The sequence below is a fragment of the Corvus hawaiiensis genome, chromosome 1, assembly GCF_020740725.1.
Source record: "Corvus hawaiiensis isolate bCorHaw1 chromosome 1, bCorHaw1.pri.cur, whole genome shotgun sequence".
NCBI lineage: Eukaryota > Metazoa > Chordata > Aves > Passeriformes > Corvidae > Corvus > Corvus hawaiiensis.
In genome coordinates, this window is record NC_063213.1 from 60090421 (window position 1) to 60116055 (window position 25635).

The 25635-nt window shown below is 35.9% G+C and overlaps 1 protein-coding gene across 2 annotated transcripts in view; it reads left to right on the forward strand.

The window, feature by feature from the left end:
• Nucleotides 1–19450, forward strand: part of STAM (signal transducing adaptor molecule) — a 33665-nt gene extending 14215 nt beyond the window's left edge. Inside the window, exons 2-14 of one of the 2 annotated variants that reach the window (XM_048307096.1) lie at nucleotides 1068–1252; nucleotides 3623–3698; nucleotides 3784–3879; nucleotides 4394–4540; nucleotides 4849–4939; nucleotides 5919–6111; nucleotides 6429–6523; nucleotides 7756–7844; nucleotides 9396–9483; nucleotides 11921–11975; nucleotides 12315–12468; nucleotides 12988–13163; nucleotides 14328–19450. In XM_048307096.1, the coding sequence (XP_048163053.1) occupies nucleotides 1206–1252; nucleotides 3623–3698; nucleotides 3784–3879; nucleotides 4394–4540; nucleotides 4849–4939; nucleotides 5919–6111; nucleotides 6429–6523; nucleotides 7756–7844; nucleotides 9396–9483; nucleotides 11921–11975; nucleotides 12315–12468; nucleotides 12988–13163; nucleotides 14328–14577 (1557 nt within the window). In that variant the 5' untranslated portion in view covers nucleotides 1068–1205 and the 3' untranslated portion in view covers nucleotides 14578–19450. The remainder of the gene's footprint in view (nucleotides 1–1067; nucleotides 1253–3622; nucleotides 3699–3783; nucleotides 3880–4393; nucleotides 4541–4848; nucleotides 4940–5918; nucleotides 6112–6428; nucleotides 6524–7755; nucleotides 7845–9395; nucleotides 9484–11920; nucleotides 11976–12314; nucleotides 12469–12987; nucleotides 13164–14327) is intronic. The other variant, XM_048307087.1, reaches the window with a different exon arrangement.
• The last annotated feature ends 6185 nt before the right edge of the window (nucleotides 19451–25635 follow it).

Consider the following 25635-nt stretch of genomic DNA (forward strand, 5'->3'; position numbering starts at 1 on the left):
TTGTCTGCCAACTTGTTTGTATCCAGATTAATTGTTGGAAACCTGTTATGCTACAAAGGTGCTGCATTTTCTCTTAAGATAAACTAGTTACAGTTCCCTAACATAATTGCAACTGTTATTTTTTACATTGTAATACTTTCTGTACTGAGAATCACAAATTGCTGAAAATGTTATCTTGCTTCCTTTAATCCAAACAACTAAGATTTTTAGCAAGTTAGACTTCCACTGAATCCCTCTCTTTGACTACTTTCTCTGTTTTTTGTGAATTTCAAAATTAGTTATTAGAATTTTTGTAGAAAACATAGGAAAGACAGAAAATAGGTCAATATTTTAAACAATATGATTTGTTTACAATAGCCTATATGAAATACTGCTCTATGTAGTATAGAATTAACTTAATACTTTCTGCTCGTTTTGCATATCATATTCTTAAGATGATCTAAAATTTGCCTAATGATCAGACAACATACTTTTTTACTCTCTGAATTTGTTTTAGGAACTCATACAACTCAGCAGTTGCACATGTCATTGTTTGCATCTTGTTTTTTGCCAATATTAGCTCAGTGAGCAAGTTGCCTTTTCAACATGGAAACATGATTAAAACAAAGATTTTCCTGTTAGAGGCAATCTTTTCTGTCCCCTGTTTTTGTACAGCATTCTTAAAAACTTGTTTGTTTTAAAAACTTTAATCACATGGTGTGATTCTTGAGGCTGTCCTGTGCAGGGCCAGGAGCTGGACTTCAATGATCTTTGTGGGTCCCTTCCAACTCAGGATATTCTATGATTGTATATTTGACTGGCATTTTAAATCTGACTACAGGAAGGGTATAGAGTTTTGCATAGCGTTGCTTTTCTGCAATAAAAATGCTTGCAAAACTGAATCTACAGTTTATCATCTCAGAATAATATTAAAAAATTTGAATGGTTCATTAAACAGAATAGAAAGAAAAATGAAAGGAAAAATTAAAGGATGGGTATGGTGTATTTTAGCAAAGATACCCGCCTTCTTCAGTCGTTTCAGTGCTAGCCAGTTCCTAACTCTAATCGTGTTTGCATTTTGCTTTCAGATAGTCGTGCTGTTTATTTCATGAGACATACCAATCTACATTGAAACTATCACAACTTCAATTTTTGACCAGAAAAGTTGCCTAATCAAAAAATGATGGCTGAAAAAAAATTAAGTCAGTGGCTGAGAGAATACACCAATGGCTGAGAAAATAGAAACGTTCATTGCAACACTCTCTGTTTGGGGGTGGGTATTGGAAAATTGTCATTGAGAAATGGTTTGTCCGTATTGCTGCTTGCCTAACTTTGTCCTGATTCCTTAAGGATTAATCATTGCCTCAGCAAGTCAGTGTTCTGGTTAGCTGTTTCTTCTTTGGTTGTTTTTGTGCCTGTTCATGCAAGAGAGAACAGCAAAATTGCTTACTTGCTAGTTTTCCGATGTGTCTTCTATTTTTTTTCCCCCTCAAATTACACAATCTCAGTAGCATTTTACATTGTCATTGCAGTGTATGTCTAACAAGCTGGCCAGGAAGCTTTATGACCAGCCTTTTTCTGAAGGAGCAAGGAGGAAAGCTGAGTCCCACAGAGTTACCTTAGACTGTAAATGAACAATAAATTCCTGAACATATCTGAAATGTTTGTGCACAGTAGCATTTTAGACTGCAAATGCTGCTAATTGTGTATTTGTTAAATAAAATACAATCAGAATTTGTTTTTTACTTTCAGCTAAACCTGAAATCTATTGTGAATATTTTCTGGGTATATTGGTGTATGATACCATATGATGCCATATATGCTACATAGCTTCTATTGTATCTTGCCATATTTTCACCCTACTTATTTGTTATTACTACTCATTGTGGTGCCTCTGAAATTCTGATCATAGCATCCTTGGAGCAGAACTGTGGCCAAATATTTGTATAGTATGATTTGGAGAGATGCCTAATAAGTGGATAGAATTCTACACTCATAGGGTGCATGCTTCCCTCTGGTGTCTGCGTAGTGCTTCTCATAATTTACACACTAAATTGTATGATGAATTAAGTAGAAGTAAAAATAAGAATTACAGTCCTGTCTAGAATAGGTTTTCTTACTCTGCGTGACTAAAGATTGGTACACCTGGATTATTTTTTTTAATGTATGTGTAATCAAAAGATTTCTTATTTTAAACATGTGAGCATGTTAGAACATTTAACACTCAAGTATTGATCATTTCTGTTAACTATATGAGCAAATAGATTGTACTTGAGACATGTGGCTGATCATTTGGCTTTGAGGCTTTCTTACTACTTTATTACTTTTAATAAGACTTTGGATTCCTTTGTAAAAAAAAATCTTAAGCTGGTGGTCCTGCTAAGCTCTTGATCCTTCACCCTGCCTTTGTAAATACTAGCTTAACAACGGGCAAGCACCTTTTTGAGCTTGCATTCATACCACATTGTTAATTCTACTCATAAATTAATGGTTAAAGAAAGCAGTTATTTCTGAAAATTTTAGCCTGTATTCTTTTTCAGTTAAAATGAACATATGAGAAGTCTTGGATAATTAATAGATAAAAGGTAGTACTTGCCTTAAAGCCTTCATCTGTAATAATTGGTTATATGAAGGTATACACTGAATGATATGTACTTGTGCTTGTCACTTGTGTGACAGCACTTTCTATAATTAGAACCACTAAATATGAGGTGGACATTTCTGTAAAATGTAGACTGCCAAATATAGTCTAGCCAAGCAGTGGTGTAACTTATACCTGAGTTTCATGTTAGTTTTTGGATACCAGTTCAACAGAAAAATACTTTTGCTTCCGAAGACAACCATGCTATAAAAGTGTAAAACCTCTTAGTTTACATTTACCTTCTCTTTTCCTCTTTCTCTACATACTCTCTTCCAGGGTTATCTTTTCAGGTCTCTTCAACAGATAATGACTGTATGCCCATGATAATGCCTACCTCAGCCTCGCTTAGCTTTCCACTACATTTATAGACAGAACAAAGTAACAGAAAGTCACACAGATTTTAATATGCTAAACTTTCTGAAATCCCCTTTCAAATTCTTTGTTGAAGTTGCTTTTCATGTTATTTCTATCTACCACAACATAGGTAAGACTTTAATTCTGTATTTAACTGTTTTGAAGCTTTGATGTAAGATTGTCTAATAGGTTTTTTTAGAAATTATTGGTTCATTACATGTCTTCTTTATAAATGTTATTCTGTAGATTAAAAGAGACTTTGAGGAATGTGGTGGTAATTCAAAATAAAAGTAGCAAAAGGGTGTTGGTAAATCAGTATGTAAGGAAGTGTTCTTACATATATATGTGAAATATAAAGGAGTAGGTGCATTTCTGGAGTATTTACGCTAATTCACTCTAAATACAAAAGGTAGTATAAATTACTGAGAGGTTTTGATAATTAAGAGAGCTACAAATCCTACAGGTAGAAATGGCTACAACTGTTTGTGGTGTTGATTTATTTTTTAAATGTTGCACTTACAAGCTACTAAGTAATTTACTCACAATGTTCAGGAGATCTTGCTCTCTGTTAATGTTGTCAGCATTGTAATGTGTGCAATAGGAAATGTTCATTCCATTACATATTTTTAAATGTCTTGTGTTTTTTAGGCCTAAAGACTGCCTCCGCTCTATTATGAAGAGAGTGAACCATAAAGATCCCCACGTTGCTATGCAAGCGTTAACAGTAAGTTCTTTTTAATGTAGTGATTTTTCTTGCTAAAAAGTTATATTGCAAAAAAATCTCTGAGTTTTAATCTTTCTTTCATTAGCTTCTAGGAGCATGTGTATCAAACTGTGGCAAAATCTTTCATTTAGAAGTCTGTTCAAGAGATTTTGCCAGTGAAGTAAGCAATGTGTTGAATAAGGTAATGTATTGCATTGATTTATACATTTCATCTGTAAGGGAAATCAGACAGAGAACTGGAGTAATCTGAAAGTGGAATGGAATCTACTTTTGGAGGACTGAAAAGGAGGGGGAAGGGAAGGAGAGAAGATTACTGTAAAGACTGTGGCTCGCAGAACTTCCTGAATGCCACTTCATACTAGTTAACATAGGTATTCTGTGTGGTGTGTTAATTTACAAATAAACTACTTTATTTTTACTTTAAATAACAGCAGTGAAACACTAAATACAAATATGGTGAAATGGAGATAATACAGGGCTTCTATGCAACCTTACTTTACTTTATTTTGGGCCTAGCACACACTGTAGTGGTACAAATACAATGCTGATGTACTATTCTCCCTTTCTAATCGAATTGAGTGCAAAACTTGACTACAAAATAAAGTATATATATTTTATATAGACAGTAACATGCAATTACTTGAAATTAAGGTCAGATTCCTACATTATTTAAGTAATTTCTACTGTTCATGCAGGGTCATCCAAAAGTCTGTGAAAAGCTGAAAGCCCTTATGGTGGAATGGACTGATGAATTCAAGAATGACCCACAGCTCAGTTTAATATCTGCTATGATAAAAAATCTTAAGGAGCAAGGAGTTACTTTCCCAGCTATTGGTTCACAGGTATATTAGAATTTTGTGGTTGTTCTCAAAGTGTGTCACAAATTCTTTTTATCCTCAGCTCTGTGTTTAACAGTTTGTACTTTTGAATTCTAGAATGTTTGGCAAACAAAATGAAAACTACCTTATCTTAATAAAATTTTTCTTTGAGGGATGAAGTGCTCTCAATTACTTTAGATTTTTATATAGCAGATTGTATTTTATATAGCATATATTTTTTAAATAGCAGATGAATACAAATCAAAATGGTGAACTTCATGCATTCTCAGTTTTTTGTTGGATTCATTTTTACATCTTTTACTTTTGTCTAGGCTGCTGAACAGGCAAAAGCAAGTCCAGCTCTGGTTGCCAAAGATCCTGGTACAGTAGCCACCAAAAAGGAAGAGGAGGATTTAGCTAAAGGTGAGTGCATTTGTTTGCTGACATGATGCATATTGATTTATTTAAACACCCATCTGTGCGTGTTACTAACCGTTTCTTCAACACTTAACTCACCAAAGTCTATTTTGAAAGAGATCTGTGTCTCAAAAGCATATTCTTCATGAGTTTCATAATGTTTGTTTGTGTGTCCACCCTGTCCCTTCTTAAATATGATCCATTTTTTTTCTGCAAACTTGAGCTGAGTTAAATATGAGTGAAGCTTCTCTGCCTGGTCAAGCTTAATTGAAAATGACCCAGAAATGTGAAATTATTCAAGGAATGATAGGGAGAAAAAAAAAGGAAGGGTCAAATTTTTGCTTGTTTCAGCAAAAATCATTTTGTTAATTATGAATTAAGGAGGGACTTCACTGTGAAGATGACTAATGTCATCTGGTGTCTTCTTATTCCTGAAGATATTAAAACATTATCCTTGGCAGTCAGCTGTAGTGACCCTGCTTGAACAGTGGATTGGACAAGATGACTTCCAGAGGTGCCTTCCAACCTCAGCCAATCCATGTAAATCTGATTCTGTGAATCCAGACTAAAGGCTCCTGTCTAATGGAGAACCAGTGTGCACTGGAACAGCTGTATGTTTTTAATGTTTCAAGCAATATGGAAAAGTTCAACACGGTGTAAGATGTAAAGCAGGAATGTAAATATTTTAGATCAGTTCAAGGTTGTAACATTAATATAATAATAAAAAATGGATGACTTTACAGAGTTATTCCATTTGTGCTTAAAGGCTATTTATTCATCCTGTCCATGTTAGAACCCTCAGTAAATCCATAGGCAGAATTCTGCTCTCTCTTTGTTATTTATCATTAATTCTAAGAGAAAGACAGAAAGTCATTAAAATGCAACAGGAATAGAATTACACTAAAAGTTTTCACAGAATTAAATTTTCATACCCATCAACCCATTTTTATAGGGAATTTTCATCTGAATAACTCTTCTTTTGTAGCTATTGAGCTGTCACTAAAAGAACAAAGGCAACAGCAAACAACACTTTCCAGTTTGTATCCAAGCACCTCAAGCCTTTTAACAAACCACAAACACGAGGGCCGAAAGGTTCGTGCAATCTACGATTTTGAGGCTGCTGAAGATAACGAACTAACTTTTAAAGCTGGGGAACTTATAACTATCCTTGATGACAGGTAAGTTGTATAGAATGCCTACTACACCTATGTTAAACTGTAAAAATGAATTAAAAATAATTGTATCTTCTATGTAGAAGCATACCTTGGAATGCAATAAATGGAAATATATTTTTGTGTTAAATACTTTATTTTCTTATCTCCTAGGTTTTTTACAAACAAATGTATTTGCATAAAAATTCTTATGCCAAGATTTCAGCATATATACAAATTATGTGCTAGTAATATAAAAGCCTTTACTGTACTATTTCTAGGAAAGTTCCATGTGAGTATGGGGTTTTTAATGTATGGGGGCTTTATTATTTTTTTATCTTCAGTGATCCAAATTGGTGGAAAGGTGAAACTCATCAGGGTATAGGATTATTCCCATCTAATTTTGTAACAGCTGATCTTTCTGCTGAGCCTGAAATGAGTAAGTAACATTACATTTATGTATATATGTTAAGCCCTGCCATGGCCCAGGGGTGATTTCCTTTCCCTTATGATGGAGTTCAGTTGCAAGTTAATGTGATAATTGAAGTAAAACTGAGGACCCCTTGCTATGCTCTCACAAACAACAGTCAGACCAAGGGTGCCCAAGCTGTCTTCTGCTGAAAAATGCTGCTGTCTACTGCTTTGTCAGCAGCTTCTTTGAGACTCATGGAATCACTCAATTGACATCTAGATAAATGTGGGAAACAGCAGCTTTTTTCCTAAATTGACTTTTTGTCCAATTGAAGTAGTGCACATTTAATCGAGATGAAACTGAAGGCCTCATGGCAGATAGGACTTGGAGACAGATTACCAGTGTTCAAATAGTCCAAGAAGCCTACATACTGTGTGTACATACACGTGCATAGTGGACAGAGGGATTTTCTGTATACTACTTATTTACCTGTATCCATTTATATCCATCTAACCTACTTTAAACATTTAATAAAAGTATTAAATATTAGACAAGACTTCAAGATTCTAGAACTGATTTCTGCAAATCTTGTGGGCTTGCAAGATTAATCTCCTATGATCTCAACTTGGGGGTACTAGGCGTATGAGCAGGTGAGCAGAATTACATGCTGTAGCAGTCATTTGTGATATGTTAAGACTATCTAATAAGAGTGTATGATAAGAGTCGTATTTGGCTTTTTTGCTAAATATAGAGCTTTTTTGTTCTAGTCTCCACTACAGAGGAATGAGCTACTTTGCAGATAGTGTTTGCTGAATAAGGAATAGAGAAACTTGAGACCCTTCGATTCTGTACTTTGCTCTGGAGAAAAGAAGGCTATTTGTCATAGATGATTTTACCAGTTTTATCTTAAACTTGAGTTGCTAGCCCTATTGCTTCCAATCACTCTTTCTGAGTCTTTTATCCTGATAACTTTTTAATACGTATGTTATGTGCAGGGAGACTACGATAAAGCATTTACTTGCTGAAATGTGTTTCTGTTGATTTTGTGTGAACTCATGTGGGGTTTTCTTAAAAATGTGATTTACAGATAAAATTATTTAAGTCTGTGGCTTTCAAATGTCAACAAAATACTAATTTTTAAAATTTTCACAGTAGTAGTTTCAAATGCAAGGAACCAAGGCAATATACTAGCTATATAATATTTATGTCATTGCATATTTTTTCTTTTATACAATTAAATCTGGCTGTTTATCTTACAGTGAAAGCTGAGAAGAAAACTGTGCAGTTCAGTGATGAAGTTCAAGTAGAGACAATAGAACCTGAGCCAGAACCAGTTTATATTGATGAAGTAAGCATGGTAGAAGTACTGATTGGTACTAAATGCACTGATGGGACATTTAAATATGTGATGTTTAACCCTTTCATCCTGTACTTCAAAAATACAATAAAAAGAATGGGAAGAGAGGCTTCTTTAAAGTAATAATAAAAAAAATCTGCAATATTCTAATTTGTTCAAGAGTCTTGAAGTTCTTAGGAATTTCTGAAACTGAATTTGGAACTGCATTCCATTTAGGGCCCTACTCCGGGATTGTACATCTGTTTACCTCCAAGCTAGAATCTTAGTGTTGAGTGGCACATCTACTTTCAAAGATATCCATCTTGACTGCTGTCTTAGATTTATTTCCAGTATAACCACCACTCTCTACCCTCAGACTTAAAGATCTCTTTCTATCTGAAAAGTCTGAGATTCTGTTGCTCTGTAATTAATATTTAGTAAGATATTTACAATCTCACCACAGTGATTCTGTAGGGTTTCTAGACACATTCAGTCCAAGAAGTTTTTCCCCTGCCTTTTATTTTTTTTACCTTGACTTGGGTTCTGTCATTGTTTTTGAAATGAGAAATCAGTTACTGTCTTCTTAAAGTCCCATTTAAGTCCCACCTCAAAAACTCTTCTTCCCAGGAGATACTACTTTGTAATCTGCTGAAACAGATTATTTCAGGCCTGCCTTGAGGTGCCTTCCAGCTTTTGTTTTCTGTGAGTTCATTGCTGATTTTTGGTTTAGTGTCTTCTTTTGTTTTTAAATTTGCCACAGTATAATTTTTAAGGAAGTAGTTAATTTGACTTCTCCCCACCTTTCTGTGGTTTAAGGAGGACAAAACATGGTTTTATTTTCTACTTTTATACAACCTATATATCTCAGTCTGATAAAGGCTATTTATTTGACAGTGCTCAGCTAAAAAAGGATTAAAAATAATTTATGTGCAATTTTTCATTAACCACTATAGTTCACTCCAAGACACATTTTTGAAAGACTTTTTGCCTGTTTATTTTCTAACCTTTGATATTTTTATTATAAAAGGGTTGCACTTAAACTCCTTACTTGGGCTTGACTTCCTCTGAAATCAACCCTGAAATGCCTCCAAACATCATCTTAAAACACTTCCATACACATTGGTAATGATATGGCTCATGTACTGAATAGGCCTCATGCACTTAAAAAATGCTTTTCAATGAATTTGAAGTACTCTCTCAATGTATTCTGTCAAAACATTTTCACTAATCCCACTAGGTGGTGGTATTGCATATGTAATAACTAGGCTGGAAAAGTAGGAACTGCTCAGAAAATACTGTTTAGAAGGACTTTTAGGAATAAAGGGTATTCTGCACATTCCACTTGCTACCACTAATTTTTCTCATTTGGCTTTTCCTTGTTCAAGCATTTTCATTTCTGTAGAGTAGCATGTATCATTTGTATTTTCTTTAAGTTAGTCTAGATGATCCTCATGTGCCAAGAGATCAAAATGGCTGTTGTAAACAACTGCTTTAGTTTACTATCCTGAAAGTGCTAATTCCTTTGCTGCCACATTTGCCCTAATTATGTAATTTGTGTTCTAGGATAAAATGGACCAACTCTTGCAGATGTTACAAAGTGCTGATCCATCTGATGACCAGCCAGACCTCCCAGAATTGCTTCATCTTGAGGGTAACAAAAAAGAATGAGTTTTTTCATTGTTGTTTTCCTCTCTGGTAATTTTCTGTATCAACACAAATTGAAACTAAGCTGAAGTTACTTCAGCTTCATGTGCATGCAAGAAGCATGCCTGAGAAAAGTGCTTGAGCCATAATTATCTTCTCACTTCTTGTTTCCCACATCTAGGAGACCAAAGTGCAAAACATTAACTTAAAACAAGCCTACTTTCCTCTAAAGAAAGCTGTTTCCTATATTATTTTCCTTTTCAAGACACATGAATACTTAATTCAGTCATATTCATCTGCTATTTTTTTCCTTCATAGAGTAGCACGCATGAGTGGCGAAAGGAGTGTCAGGAAGATTCCATGAGAGGAAGCAGAAATACTGCCAAGGTTTAGAATAGACCTGTGGGTGTCCCACATGCTTTTCACTTGCATGTGTATTTCTGTAGGAGTTGTGTGTTAACAATACCTTATAGAGAGAATTTACCCTACTCTGAAAGAGTCAAATTGTTCAGACTGCCTCTTGACAGAGGTATTATAGATCGTTTTACCTAGGTTGATAGATGCACCAAAATTTTTGGAATGGAATTTGGAAAAGGAAGAAAGGAAACTTCCTGATTATGAGACAGAACATAGGCTTAAATTGACAATTCAGAGAGTACCAGACTTTGGTAAGAAAATGGCAGTTTCTACATCTATCTAGAAGTTAATAATTAAAAAATGTGCAGGTTTGTAAACTTTTAGGTATCTCTCACATTTCCACACCCATCTGGTTTATCATGCCTGTAAATGAAACCTGTTTTAGGAAAACTCACATCAGTGACATGCCTGCACATATTCTAGTTCCACTGAAACTAAAGAGAGGCGAAAAGAAACATGACCGGTTTTATTCTTTCAAGTCCCAAATATAGCTGTAGAGGCTGTTGTCTAAGAAGCAGATTGCCTGTATCTGGTCCAGGACAGAGGCAAAGAAACTAAAGGTATGCTTGTCAACCAGCCTACAGATATGGCTTACTTTAGGAGTTGCTTCAAAATGCATTGTGAGATCATAAAAGCAATGCTCAATTTTATATCAAACCATGAGACTTAGAATGAAAGCAGTATTCTTAGAATCTGAAAGCAGTAATGTGGTCAGATGGTTGCTCCCCAGCTACCTGCAACAGCACGTGCCAAACATATGGCTACATATAGTTCTACAATGCCAATTCAAGATTACCTGCTCTACACTGAAGTAGGCTTTGGTGAACTACTGTTTTTGGCATAGATTCTGAAAATTTTGCTATAGATGTGTTTTAGATCCTTGGTTCCTACCAGTGGTGGCAGATGCTGATCAACATTTGACAGAAAAACCACTTCATTTTCTTCTGCCATCCTCATGTCCAGTCACAAATGTCTTTGAATTGGAGAGCTCATCCTAACATGTTCAGGAGCCCAGGGTTTGTGGTTGGCAGCAGAGCAGTCATCATGTTAACAGACATCTAAACAATCCTTGTCATGCCTTTTGCCACACTTCATGCTATACATAAAAGCAGGCAGAACTTTGACAGGTTTTACATCTTCCCCCAGCATTTCTGCCAACGTATTACTGATCCCAGGTTCAAAGAAGCAGATGGGTACCTCTCCTACAACTCCTCTTTCACCTGGAGTTGCCTTCAAGGAACTCAATAATGATGTCCTTTCATGCATCATGGCTCAGACATTTTCAGGGCCTTCTGCATTTCTAATATCCCAAATTTCCCTTTTGGCTTCCGTATCTGTTTATTTTACGTTTGACAAACTCTGCCTTTCTGCTAATTAACCATGGTTTGCTTGGCAGTTAGATGAGCCCCGTGTCCTTGTGCTGAAAGGAGGCATGGGGTGCATTTTTGCTTATCTTAATGCCTTTGCATTCTGCTTCTGGTAAGCTTTTGTGTTGCTTTTTGCACATTAGTGGTTTGAAAGAGCCCCCTTCCCCCAGTTGGGATTCTAGTGAGAGCCATGTGCTGTTAATGTCTTTGATGTGCAGATGATTGAATCATTGGAACCAGTTTTCTCCTTCATTGTTTTCATAGATAGTCTTTTTGTAGTAAAGTTAGATGAGCACATGGTCTAGGTTGCAGTTGCAAATCTTCTTCCTTGAAGACAAGATCACTTTTCAATTTACTTGAATCTTTTTATGCAAAATTGTTTCAGTTTTGTACTTCCTGCCTGTTAAATGTGTTTTGTTTCACTTCATTTATTTTTATTTTAAAATATGCTTTTAAAATTGCTGAAAACTTCAGCTGTCTTAAATTGTTAGTGACACTACCTCTGTTACTAAAAATTTTTTGACATACAGATTATAGTAACGAACTAAAACCAAATTGGACTAGCATCTATTTCTATCTGATTTTTTTTTAATTAATCTCCAACTTTGCAGGATGGAAGTGTTTATTACTCTGATATATTTTAACTTCTTTCTATTCTAGCAATGTGCCACCAGATGGGACCTCTCATAGATGAAAAATTGGAGGATATAGACAGGTAAAAAAAAAAAAAACAAAACATGTGCTTTGACCCAAATTAAAATTCATTCTTAGAAATACCAGAGTTGTTGCCTGGTAATATCCTAATTTCTTTGAATGCTGGCAAAGAAAATAGTTGTATTTATTAGTAGTTTCTCTGAGAAGAGGTCTGAAGACTTTTTTCCCATAGTCACATAATAATTTATAGTGTTGTACCATTTAATTCTTTGGCACTTGTCACGCATCACTTCACAATAAGAATATGTTACTTAACACACCTTATGAAATTTCTCTGTATTATCTGTCCTGTACTAAAGTTATTTAAATTGTAGAATGAACTGTAAAATATATTTTCTAGGAAACATTCAGAACTTTCAGAGCTCAATGTTAAAGCAATGGAGGCTCTTTCTTTGTATAACAAATTGATGAATGAGGACCCAATGTATTCCATGTACGCAAAACTACAAAACCAGCAGTATTACATGCAGTCATCTGGTGTTTCTGGCTCTCAGGTATGGATGTAAACTTTAATAGCCATTGACCTTATCAAGTTCACACTGACTGAGCAGTGTTTTCTCTCAGTTTTTTGCACAGTATGTGAAAAAAATAAAAGTGTTTGTTTTCAGCTACAAGCTTTGGATAATCTCCTTTTGTGGGTTTTAACACTTCTAGTTTTTTTCTGTTTGGTCCCTTTTGATGAAGAAAAAAGCCCATCCTGGGCTTTAAGTTGCACATAAAATGCAAAAGTAAAACTGCCAGGGTTTTGTATAGTGGGTCAAAGAAAATAAACAACTCAAGGAGTAAAATGTCTCCTCTATCTACTCATAGATAAGTCAATGTAAATATGCTGCTATGAAAGAATTACCATCTTTAACTTCAGTAATTTAAATGCTAAATGCTCTTCACTGATATAAAAAAAAAAAAAAGGAAACTAAAAGATTTGAGAGGATGTCTTTAAGTTCTGAAGTCAGATATTAAATAGCAAATCTTCTTGTATTTTAATTCTAATATTGCTTTATTTAATTTCCTAGGTTTATCCGGGGCAAACTCAAGGTAATGCGTATCTGGTGGCAGGGAGTGCACAGATGGGCCATATTCAAGGTTACAATCTTCCTCCAGAGCAGCTCCCTTCTCTCAGCCAAGGCACAGTTACTCCATCTGCCAGCTCAGTACTGCCTGGTCAGCCTGCACAGACGTCTTACACAAAGTAATTTTAAATATTTTTCTATTCAAATTTAAATCAATTTAAACAGAAAGGAATACAGATAATATTTAAAGGAGACTTATTTTTTTAATTACAGATGTATAACTATAAACACAACTGAAAGATACTTCAGTGCAATCATTTCCAGAGTGCTTTTTATTGGTGTCGTGTATTTGGTAAAAATTCCTGACAAACTTCTAAGTCTTCTATCATTTTTATAATTTTATTTTGTCTTTAATTTTCTATATACAAAATACGTAATTTATATAGGTCTATGCTTTTTGTATGAAAAATAGAGAAAATTATACAGACATGATTTAGTAGTAGTAGTAGTAACTTTTAATATACTTTTAATGATGAAGATTATCTGCTGCTCTGGCTGGCTCTGCATAATTTCTGAGAGTGTATATTCTACTGTTCCTTTGTCAAATATCTTACCACAGAAGAATGAGGAGAATTTTACTCATTTTGGGAAAGAAGTGAATGGGCTATGAATACTTACTAAAGCTTATACAGCTTGCGCAAATAAAGAAGCTAAAAGGGGCATTCTACATGGGGTAGAGGGCCGAAGATGCTAAGTTTTGGTTAAGCTTACCTGTATTGTGAAAAAGTTTGTGGGTTTTTGTTAGTTGGTTTTTGTCTGGTTTTTGGTTTTTTCTTGTTTTTGTTTACTCTCTGTGGAAAGTAATTTTATTCTAAAAAGTTGGGAGAGACATCCATCTTGACTCATTAATATGTTTGTTAGTCTTTGTCCCCAAAGTTACTTATTTGGGGTGGTAAAGCATGATAAAGCGAGTTTCTGCATATTCACCAGACTTGTTTTGCTTTTTAAAACAGTTTGTTGGGTTTTGGTTTTCATCATGAACAGAATGGAAGATGGTATTCCATGTTGCACCTTAAAATAAAACAGAAGTACAGAATCATGATCTAATTTTAAATCCATGGGAGGTGTCTATTGCATGTTTAAATCTTTTTGATTTGATTGTTTGAGTTTTAATGGGAATACTCATTGGCTACAGTTTTAAATATGCAATGTGTCTGGAGTTAGAAGGTTTTTGTGTGTATAAATAGAACAACTGAAGAAACGATAAGGTTTTGCTGTTCTGTTGGTAAATTGTTTGGCAATTCAACTTTAAACATTTTTTCTCTCTTCTTGTTTTTTTTCAGTGCAATGGTTGGTTCTGTTGCTGGAAGTACCTACTCTAACCAGGCTTCAGTGTATAGTCCACCACCTGGTACTGTTGATGTTGCTGCTTATCAGAATGCTGGAACTAATATGTCCCAGGTGCCAAACTATAACTTAGCACCTACAGCTCTGCCACAGACAGCAGGCAGTCAGCAAGCACCTCCACAACAGCCACAGCCTCCACCACCTCAACAACCACAGCATAGTTACTCACAGAAGGCTCTGCTATAGGATCCAGGACTTCTGATTCCTAATCTTCTTTAACCTCTGCTAAAGGCAGTTGGCGATTCTATGAGTTTGTTCATTTAATCTCTTAAACTTTGTTTATCCTCAGCTTAGGAATCTCTCTTGATGAACAAGTTCAATTTGCACTGACTTTTTAGGGGTTTTTTTCTTTAATTTTGCGGAGGAACTGATATATTTAGGAAATTTAATTCCTTTTAAAATGCCTAAAAATTGGTACAAGATTATTTATGTATGGTTAAATTGGCTAGTTTGTGAAAACTCAACCATTGCAAACTGTTGTGGCATATATGTTATGTACATATAGTGTGTGATTGCAGTAGTGCCCATTTTGTATAACTATGGTGATCATGTGAATATATTTAACACAATGTTTAAAAATAATTTCTTTACTGTTTTATTTTAATCATGAACTGACAACCCCATATTTCATAGTTTTGTCTAGTTTTAAGACAGATGCAATGTCTTTTTCCAATGCAGGAAAAACAGTAATTCTGCATATCATGGTTGCAATTACAAGCTAAGGTCTATATATAAATTTACAAACTTACCTAAGTTTCACTACTTCTTGAATTGAACACACGTGTATCATGACTATTAGATAGCTTATCTACCAAAGTAAACTTGTTAACTGGTAAATTATTTGGGGGGATAACAGCAAATTATGATTCTGCTTCAGACATAATTAATAACTTAAAACTACTATTCAGAGGCTGCTAAACATATCATGGGACCATGAAACAGATCAGGATCTTGCATTTTATCATGAGAAGCATGTAATTTATTTTTCCAAGTTGTTTTTTAAAATGAGAACAAGAACTGTATTCTGTGTGTTGGTAGAGATTACACCAAAGACAGAGGAATTGATTTGAAAGAGAAACAATGGAGTTTTAAACTGGAACACACAACATGAATTACACTATTTTATTTAAGTCTTCTTAATTAGAACATGGAGAATTATGGACATGTAAATCACTTTGCTGAACAAAACTTCAGGGCTTCGTTTTCTCTCTTGTGGCCTTGCTTAGCAATTTGTTCTGTTTACTGTTCTAACACAAACACTTCTGCCTTAAATGTCTGTTTCAATTTCCAGTTGTACCATTTGAGTTTATTAGCCCTTCTGTAGTTTGAATAGTTTATGAAGCATCTCATTTAAATCCACTTTTAGGTTACTTTAAATTCTCTTCTGCAGCAACCTGCATTAGCCTGTTTTAAACCCTTGTGTAACTCGGTAACTTAGCCATGTGGCTCTGTCAAGCCTGATATTTTCTTTCTGTGGATGAGGTGCTGCAAAAGAAACATGGTAATGGAAGGCAGCATTTCAGGTGTGCTTGAGCAGAGTTTCTTGTACAAAGACTGTTGTTACTTTGCATTTGTATTCCATCTGGTAATGCATCCTGGTTTCATCTTTTCCAGCAACTCTTAATTCCACTAGAGCAATACTAGATGGCTTCAACATCAGATCTGTTTTTAGTCTTGTGTGTATGTCAGAAGTTGTTTGTTTTTTGTACTATATTTTAGTGTGAATTAAATGTTGCAATTGTACATTATACTATAAAATGAGCTCTGTTATCCCATATACTCCTGCATCTGTTCACAGTTACCTAACATGCCTTTGTTTCACTATTTTAATTGACATCAGTGTTTTGCCAGATTCTTTCAGCTGACTACTTTGCGTAACATCTGACTGGGGTGGTTACAAAACGTGCCCATGGTTAATCTATTCCAGTTGGGGGATGTTCTAGCCAGCTGGTTGATCTAATGCCAGTATTTTCGCGTATTTGTTTTCTCTAAAATTTTGAAGCATCCTCGCAAACTGTCATTAATTATTGCAGTACTTGGTGTCATCACAAAAGCCTGTGGAATTTGAAAGGAAATGCTAAAGAAAAAATAATAATCCGACATACTGTGTCATAGATAACTTTTTATGGATTGAAGAAGTGATGTTTTTAGAAAGGACTTCTAGTATAATATAGTGTTCTCTGTATGCATTAGGTATCTTATTCCAAAATCAGATATACCATGTGTATAGAAATGTATAATTTATACACAAAAGTGAAAATAATTTTTTATTCCATAGTTCTTAGTCCCTGATTCAAGGAGAAACTTGAAGCATCAAGATAGTCTTGCTGATATTGGCTGTTGTGTTCTTAGATTGTCACATATTGTGTCACATGTTCCCTAATAAGGTTTCTGTGGAACTTCTGTACAGAAATGACCCAGAAAAATACATTTTGTTAGTAATTTGTCATTGTTTTTAAAATTTTTGAAGTCTTTTCTTGATATACAGAAATGCTAGTTCCTGGTTTCTCATTTGAACAATGAAACCTTATGTGTATTGTAATTTTTCTGCTCTCCAACTTGCTTATTTTGGCCATTCATCCATTTTTATGAAAATTTAAATCACCTTCCATTTATATTCATTATGAGAAGAAATACCACTTGCTAAAGTTCAATGCCCCTCTAAATTCAATATAATGAAAGTTGTGAAGAAAGATGGACACTTTCTATTTTCCTTCATACCTTTATTAAAGTCACTGCTCTAAGGTATGTCCTGTACCAGACTGGGAATTTTAGTTGAATTGAATCAGAAGTCAATGTCTACAACTGGTGGAGTAGGTCACTATAATTTTAGGTTCTGAGTCTTAGTGTTTCTGTTGCAACCTACATTTTCCATTTCATGTGCAATTTTCAGATTAAATTGAATTTGGAGCTGTATTATCTCATGTTGGTTTCTCTTATCAGAAAATGTCTTCCTGCTTGGTGTGCCCTGTATGCTCAATACTCTGAAGTGATGCCTTCTCCTATTTTGCTAGATGCTGTCATTGCATGAATTCCTTCAGTCAACCTCTCATACTGTCTCTGATACCTTAGAAATTATACTTCAGTTCACCTCCTCTCTGCTGGTTTGGTATCATGAATCTGGAGATGCCACTGCTGGTGCTTCTCTGCCATGATTTATTCTCAGATTCCTTGTTTATGCATTGTTTGGACCAAATTCATTCATGTTCTACCTTACTATGGTATTGAACACTGAAATGTTAGTAACGGGAAAGTACACGTACAGCTACTGTGGGGGAAAGCTTTTAGCAATTAAATAAAGTGTCAGAATGTAAACTGTTTGAAAGTAAGGAATCTTTGGAAATGTTATTCATGTTCCAATAGAAGACCTGATTTATGAATGTCTTGTTTCTTTACATGTAAATTATTGATTTAAGGCTAAAATATGTTCAAGATATTTTGTATAACCCTTTTTTACTTAACCATGTCTTTAAGGAATACAAAAATACTAATTAACTTCAGAAGGGGTATTTCAGTGGCTTGGTTAGCATGAACTGGAGTAAACTCTGGAAAGTGCCTTCTGTGCATTTCACTTCTATAAGCAAAATTTTTAAGCCATGTGTATCATCTCTATTGATGTGGGCATAACAAAGGTGTCAAGATTTACTGTAAAACATCCCAGGAAATATACAGGGGCAGTATGTTAAAATTTTCTGTACTGATGTCACGGCAGTGTGTTCTAGAGTGTGCAGCTGCAGAAGCAGTCACAACGTTTTTGCCCACCTCTGTTTAGTAACTGGTGCTGTGGAGATGTGTCTGTAGTGTCACTGGCCAAACCACATAGAGACAGCAGTAAAAAGGAGCAAAACATAAGAATTCCTGCATGCTTCTCAACAGGTGTGGAGCAGCATACTGCCCTCACGGTACAGTTACTGCTCATGAATTTTGAGGCAGGGGGAACTGAAATAAAGTTGAACTTCAGAAAATTCTGCCAGATTGCAAATGGTTAGATGTAAAAGAGCAAGATTTGCTTTTAATGCCATGTACATATTTTGCTGATCAAATCTAGGCTGCTACTGTAGTTCTCTGATTTCGTCTAGATGGCAGGAACATCAGATTTACAGTGGAGAACTGCTTAATACCTCATTCTCCTTTTTTTTTAGTATTTTCTCTAATATCACTTACTTTATTTTTCACTCATATTTCAAAGATATCTGCAGTCTTTATATACAAAGGTCTTAACCTTATTCCTTCTCTGCTGGGGTTCACAGAATGAAAAAGGACATTTCTAGTTAGAGCAGCTACACTGGCACTTTGAATTACACAACTGCACCTTTGGAGAACATGTAAGTATCTGTTTTGAAGAACAAGGGAACATAATTTTTCTGGTTAAAAACTGGAAGGAGATATTTTAAAAGAAAAAAGTAGAATAAAAGTTACAAAAAGCCTCCATTGCCAACAGCAGGCAGAATCATTTTTTACTCTGTTATTCAATCTTAGTAAAGCTGATCAACTCCACACTACAGCTACTCCTTTCTCATTTTCAGCTCCAGTGAAGAATATTGACCTGATACATACACTGTCCAACACCATAGGAAAACATGGAGAAGGCCTTGACATTTGAGCTTTTTGCCTCAATATGTAAAAAACACTATGTACATGTTTGAATTCTTAAATTGAAAATTGTTTCTTAAATTAGGATGGTTGTGTTTAAAAACATTCCATTTGCTACTATGTAAATTGCAGATCTAAAGTTCCCTTTTCATGCTGCTGCCTTGGCAAAAAGGTGGTAGGAGTTTTTGTTCTATCCTGCATGTTCTTCTGGAATCCAAAAAATTTTTGTCTTTGTCATGAAAAAGAAAAACCTGCTGCAGTCTGCTTTGGTTTTAATAAAGTGTACACAGTAGCGTTTTTGTTTGGCTTTGTTTGTTTTAATACTCCCTTTGATGTTGGCACATGTATATATTTAGATATACTGCACTGTTGTACAACAATTGTTTTAGTAAATAACACTATTTGTAAAAACTGTTAATTGTTTTTGGTATGAGTGCAAGATATTAAAGTTGGAGTATTTAGTGCATTATGTTGCAAAGTCAATTTATAAATTTTACGAAAGAATAATTTGGAAAGGACTTTTGCTGCTACTTAACTCAAATTTTCTGATTTCAGATGGGGTAGAGGTGGGGTTTTGGTTGTTCTGGTTGGGGGTGATTTGTGGTTTTTTGTTTTTGTTTGATGCTTACACATAAATTACATTATTTTTTATAAAAATCTGCATATTTCAAGTATGCTGCATGTCCTCTATCTTTTGGTAAATACAGCATGAATATTTTCAAGGGATTTTAAAGAACAAATGGAAACAACTGTGTCTGTACTGTCTAATATACATATTTGGTTACAGATGAATAAGCAGATACTATGGTAGCTTGATGGTTAATTTACACAGTCATTTCACAGTTAATTCCATTTCTGATGACAGCAGTACAAAGTAGTATTGTAGTAGAACCACCAGTAGAACCTGGTGGTTTGATGGATGTGAAAGGAGTTGAAGATCAGGCTAACACCTGGCTTATGAACCCTAAAATGCTGTCAGAATTGAAACTTAATAAAACTGACAGCTTTATGCTGTGTTCTTAAAACAACATTATGCATAAATTTCTAGTGTAAACCAGTGTAGATACCATGGGACTTTGGGAACAGTGGGCAGCAGTATCTGTTTGGCCTGTTCTTCGGGTCTCTTCCTAAAAATGTGAGCTAAACCCCTTAGGACAAAGGTTATGTGGATTGTAGGTTAGTTCAGTAGGATAATTTGTGTCTTTCAAGAGAGTATCTATTCAGCTGACAGAATTAAAAGTCCTGCAGATTGTGTAGAAATGAAACTTGTTCTGTTTTGGAGCAGGGAGGGGGAATTAATATTGAGTTTGCTTTACTGCCTGTCTCTTAGATGGAAAGCATTTCTGTTGAGATGCCTATGATGAAAATACAGTTGGGTTTTTTTGTAGTATTTAAAGTTTATTGCAAAATCTGTTGCCATGAATCTGGGCAAGAGGTAATATAAGCATCAGTCTGTATTTAAGGGGGTGAAACCCACTCTTAAACTTTTGAAGAACTGGTTCATATATAATCTCTCCTCATAGCACTCACTTCATGTCACATTTATGAAGCTGGAGACCTTAATGAATTGTCTTACTACTGTAGCTGGTTTTTGAAATCTTATTCTACTCTGTTGCAGGATAAAGATTTTTCTTTCTCACAGTGTTCGTAAATTTAAGTTTCTATTTTAAGTGAAGTGTGGTTTTGTTGATACTGATTGTGATCTATGTTTTACGTGGGAAATGAGAATTAAGCCATTATGAGAGAACATGTGGGAGAACTTCTGATTAAGGCTGATCTGCGTTTTTAAAACTTCCCATCAACCCTGGGAGTGTACATGGGCAGCATGTGGTAATGCGGATAATCACATAGGGCTAAAAAAGGCAAATACGTATTTTGAATTACAGGTTTAGAGCATCTTCAGTATACAATCTCCTGATACAAAATATAAGGAACATGGTCATCGTTGCCCCTAATATTTTGCTTCGACTTTGCTTAACCGTGTTAAACATGGGCTTTGAGTCCTCACATATGCACCTTTGATTGCTAACAACAGTGCAGCTCGGTGCCTACGCCCCTTGTTCCCAGGCTTGGTGACATCTACCACCTTAGCAGTTGTGCTTCGGTGCCTTGTAGAGGTGCAGGATCCAGCAGGAACGTGGCAGGTGCTTGGTGGAGCCTGTCATCAGTGGGACACTGCTCAATAGCACACACTCTTTGACTGGTCACTGCCTCTGTTTACCACTTCCTGGCTACAGGAAGCACACATATCAAGGAATGGAACCCTTCAATATATACATACCTGGACCACTCAATTTTATACTACAACAGTTTTGAAGCTTGATTTACTAACAAGGCTCTGCTACTGAAATCACACTGCAATCTATTTCTAGCCAGTTGTGATGGCTTGCCCCTGTTGACTCATGCATCCTCAGGTATTTGTGGATTATGCAGATGTGTTTTATTTTGCAGTCTATGTGTCAGACTGTCCCAATTTACTGTGCTTCTCAAAGGAGTGTGAATATTTAGATCCCTTGGTTTTAATGGCTTTTAGACTTGTGAAAATTTCCCCAAATTAGTCTTTTCTTTGCCTGTCATAGCTGATGCTGCAGAATGGTTAGGCAAATCCTTCAGCAAAAATCATGTGACCTGATAAGCATAGGTAATACAATGATTTTCATAAAAATACGTTGGTTTACATAAGAGCAAATGGAAGTCTTGTCTCAGTGAATGGCAGAGAAGTCATGGTTCTCTGAACCTGAGTTTGAACACAGGGTCAGTACCAAGCATCTCACTGAAATGTGCTATTGAAACTTTCAAATAAGTTGGGTGGGTTTTTTTCAGAGAAATCATGGGTGCTGTCTAAAAGACTCTTGTTTGGGGTGTGTTTGTTCAGAGAACTCTTTCCTCCTGGTGGGGTGAGGCAAAATAAATAGTGAAGAATTTTTTGCTTTATTCAAGTCCACAACCTCGCTTTGTAGCTGATTTCTGGCAGCTTCTGTGGAATCATGATTTATATTATCTGATTGTGTGGCTAATGACACTCCACTATATCCACTAGGATATAGCATTAGTAATTTTTAAAGCTCTTCCTGCTCACTTAACTGTAAAGTAGGTGATTTTAATTTAGTAGTTTATTTTACTAAGCTTGTTCTCTCAAAACAGACATGCTTTCTACTCTTGAGCACTTCTTCTCTTCTGGATAATCAAGGCTTGCTGTAAATGTTGGCTGTTCCTTCCAAAGTTTCAGAGTCCCACTGATCACTTCTGAGGGCAGCTATTTGTCCTAGTTGCTCAGACTAGTTCCTAATTGCCTCTTCCAAAAACTAGACTCCTTGAGTTTGTCCATCCCTGAGGCTCAAATTGACACCAGATTTGTTCCCAAGCTTTCTTTATTCAAGACAGACAGTAGTAGCATGAAATAATTTTGTGTATCTATGAACAGCACTGAGTTGAGCAGCATTCAGTGGGATCCTGTACTGCAGGAGCAATGCAGAGTCCAAATCCCAGCTCTCCTGTATATATATTCAATCAGTTCCATGTACTATATATATTTCCTAATGGTTATCTCCTTTCATATGCTTTCTCATATTTGATCCTTATAGCAAGCATGCTCAGAAATACTAATGGTTAATCATAAATATAATTAATTTCCTATATACACATACATGCAGCCTTTTTCTCTCTGCCTTCTCTCTCTCTCTTTCTCAATGTTTCCAGTCTGTGGATTGTCCTTCCCCATAATGCAGGTGTCTTATGGAGCCTTTTACCTTGTTTTCTGAAATGCAGACAGTCCTGATCTTTAACCTCTGACGTACTGTGTCTCTCATCACTGGTTCAGTCACACAATTGCTGTTACTGGGCTTTGTATTTTTCATGTTTCTGCAATATCCCTTTGGCCTATTGGGTATTCTTTACACAGCACCTTGCCATTAACTTTGGATCATTGCTTTCTTATTCACTTTATTTTCGCTTCATCAATGGTGCAGTTTTACCAAGGGAATTGGCCAGATTTCAACCCAGGAAAGGAGCAGCTCTGTTCTTGGGGATCAAAGTTTGGTTCCAAGTTGTTTAGTGATACATGCTGATTGTTCCACCCTACTTGCTAATTTTATTCATTGCAGGATTCAGAAACACAATTACTGCAGTATGTGTGGCAAGTCCATCATAAAATTTTATGAGTAGTTTGCCATACATTGTGTGGTGCTTTTGACATTCACAGAAACATAGAATGGTCTGGGTCCAACCCTTAAGATTATCTAGTTCCGAACCGCCTGTCATGGACAGGGACACCTTCCACTTCCTCAGAACCACGTTCAGCCTAGCCTTGAACACTTCCAGGGATGGGTCATCCACAACTTCCCTGGATAACCTGCTCTTAACTGTTGTTATTACACTGCAATACAGTTTCACATGTAGCTGGCAGTCAGGTAAAAACAGTGTTAACCTCCTGCATACGCAATTTTATTTTTATAATGTTCTACTGCTGCATTAAGGGATATGATCTCCTGGCTTATCACTGCCAGACCAGTTTTTATCAGCAACCCTACTGCATGTTCCACAACAGTGAATCCTGTAGGCTTAAAAATCTTTCTTATCAACAAAGTCAGAAAAAAGTCTCCCTTTCATGATTCCCTCTTAAGCCCTGGGATCCTTCAGGACAGCTCTAGCATTGTCTACATATTCACAGAATATTGGAGCCTGCCTTGTGCACTGACTTTACTGGAATATCAAAGTTGTCTATTTCTTCTATTTCTACTGGAGTTACAAAGTTCTGGACTGTCCTTTGGAAAATAAAGGACTTGGTCCCTGAGGTACATTAGTCTTGGGTTAATTTCTATTAAGAATAATAATCAGTTTGGTGTTAGATCAGTATCTGCAGCACAAGCCTGAAGAGATTGTATTTCATTTGAGAAAGTTGGTAAGAAAGGGTCTTTGCCTTCTTTGATAGGAGAATGCTGTATTCAGGTATTGATACAGATGTCACCTTCTAGAATATGCTTTGTATGGATAGTAATCTTTCCCTCACCGATTTTTCAGTCTTTCAGTGATTGTGCCTCCCAATGCAAAACTGTAAGGGATGTTGAGCTGTTAAGTGGATCTTGACTGCAGATTCAGTCTGTCATATTTACCCAGAAACACTTTATCTGAATTTCTCAGCTAAACCAGACTTGACAAGCTATCCAGAGCTTGTTACAGGTATTCAGTCTTTTTTATTTGTAATACTTGTTTGTCTTGCAGAGATAAAGGAAGAGGCAGCTGTTGAAGGTACCTCTGGCAAAACATGGAATATAGTAGTCAATATTTTTGGGTAATGTTCTACTCTGGAATAGCAATGACAAGCAAGAGACCATCATGAAATGCTTTTAATCCCTATTCTTAGTGCTTTACTGCCAAACATGCCTTCATTTTGATTGAGCATGACAAGTGGGGCAGGGTCTCAAGGAATTGAAAAAGGTGGAGAGATTGAAAGAAAAAAAAGTGAGAACTTGAGGTGAATAATGCAATTAGGAGAGTCAAAGATGTCTTCGTGCAAATAAATGATTCTTTAATAATAAAGCTTTGTTTCTAGGAGGACACATGCTTTGTATAGAGAGGATTCATCCATAGAAACCCTCAATTTCTGTAAATCAAGAAGTATTGTAAATCTGTGTCAAAAGTTACTTTATGTTATAAAACATGGAAAGTAAACCAGGGCTTTGAGTGAAATTACATGTTCTGTAATTTCAAGGGATTTACAGAAGTTTTCTGCTTTGGGTGCAATAGTTAAATACCTCACCCAGGAGAATTATTAAAACAACCAAAATTTAAGGATGTAGAAGGCAAGCCTCTTTGGACCATGTTCTGACTCCCATGGCACGCGTTACCTTGAGCACTTAATGTTCACCTTCAGTTGCTTACATTTGCACTGATTAGTTTGTAGGGAGAATCAGGTTTTAAGATTTATGAAGCTCTTCAGCTTTCTTTCCCCCCCCATACCCCTGTTTGCTGTTTGCCACTTGGGTCTCAGCCTTAAAAGTGTAAAGGAAGCACGGGACGTGTATGTGGAGCATGTTTTACTATATCCTGCTTCACTTCCTGTGTGACATTTGCTGATTTGGTTTCCTGTGAAAACTGATGGATCAGCTCACTTCTGGCCATAGATAACAGGCAGGAAGAGCTGCCAGGACTCCTAAGAAGAATAGTCCATTAAAATCCTGCATGCAGAACAGAGCTGAAGTGAGTATTTTTATTTTAGGAAGAAAAAGCAAATGGCATGTTTTGATACTGCAGAAGGAAGCTGTTCTCAGAAATGCAGATATTTTGAGTTGTTCAGGATTTCAAACCCATTACTCTACAGAAAGCTTAGATAAGGTGACAATGTCAGAATGAAACACAGAGAGGATGAAGCTGTTGTCTCACTGCTGTCTGGGTTGCTTGGCAGGCTGCCACAGTGGGGCTGCCTGAGCAGCTATGCACTGTACTGGGGGAAATACCAAATAGCACAATTGCTGCTGTACCTTCAGAAACAGACTCTAAGATTCTCTTGTACTGAACTGAATGCTGCAGATATCTAATTTCTGGGATTGCTGGTGGAGGTAACCTAACTTGGGTTTAAATGTGAATAGCATAGTTAGCTACTAGTCAGTGAAAAATCAGTTTGTTTTATCTAAGGACTCTCACAGTGCTTGA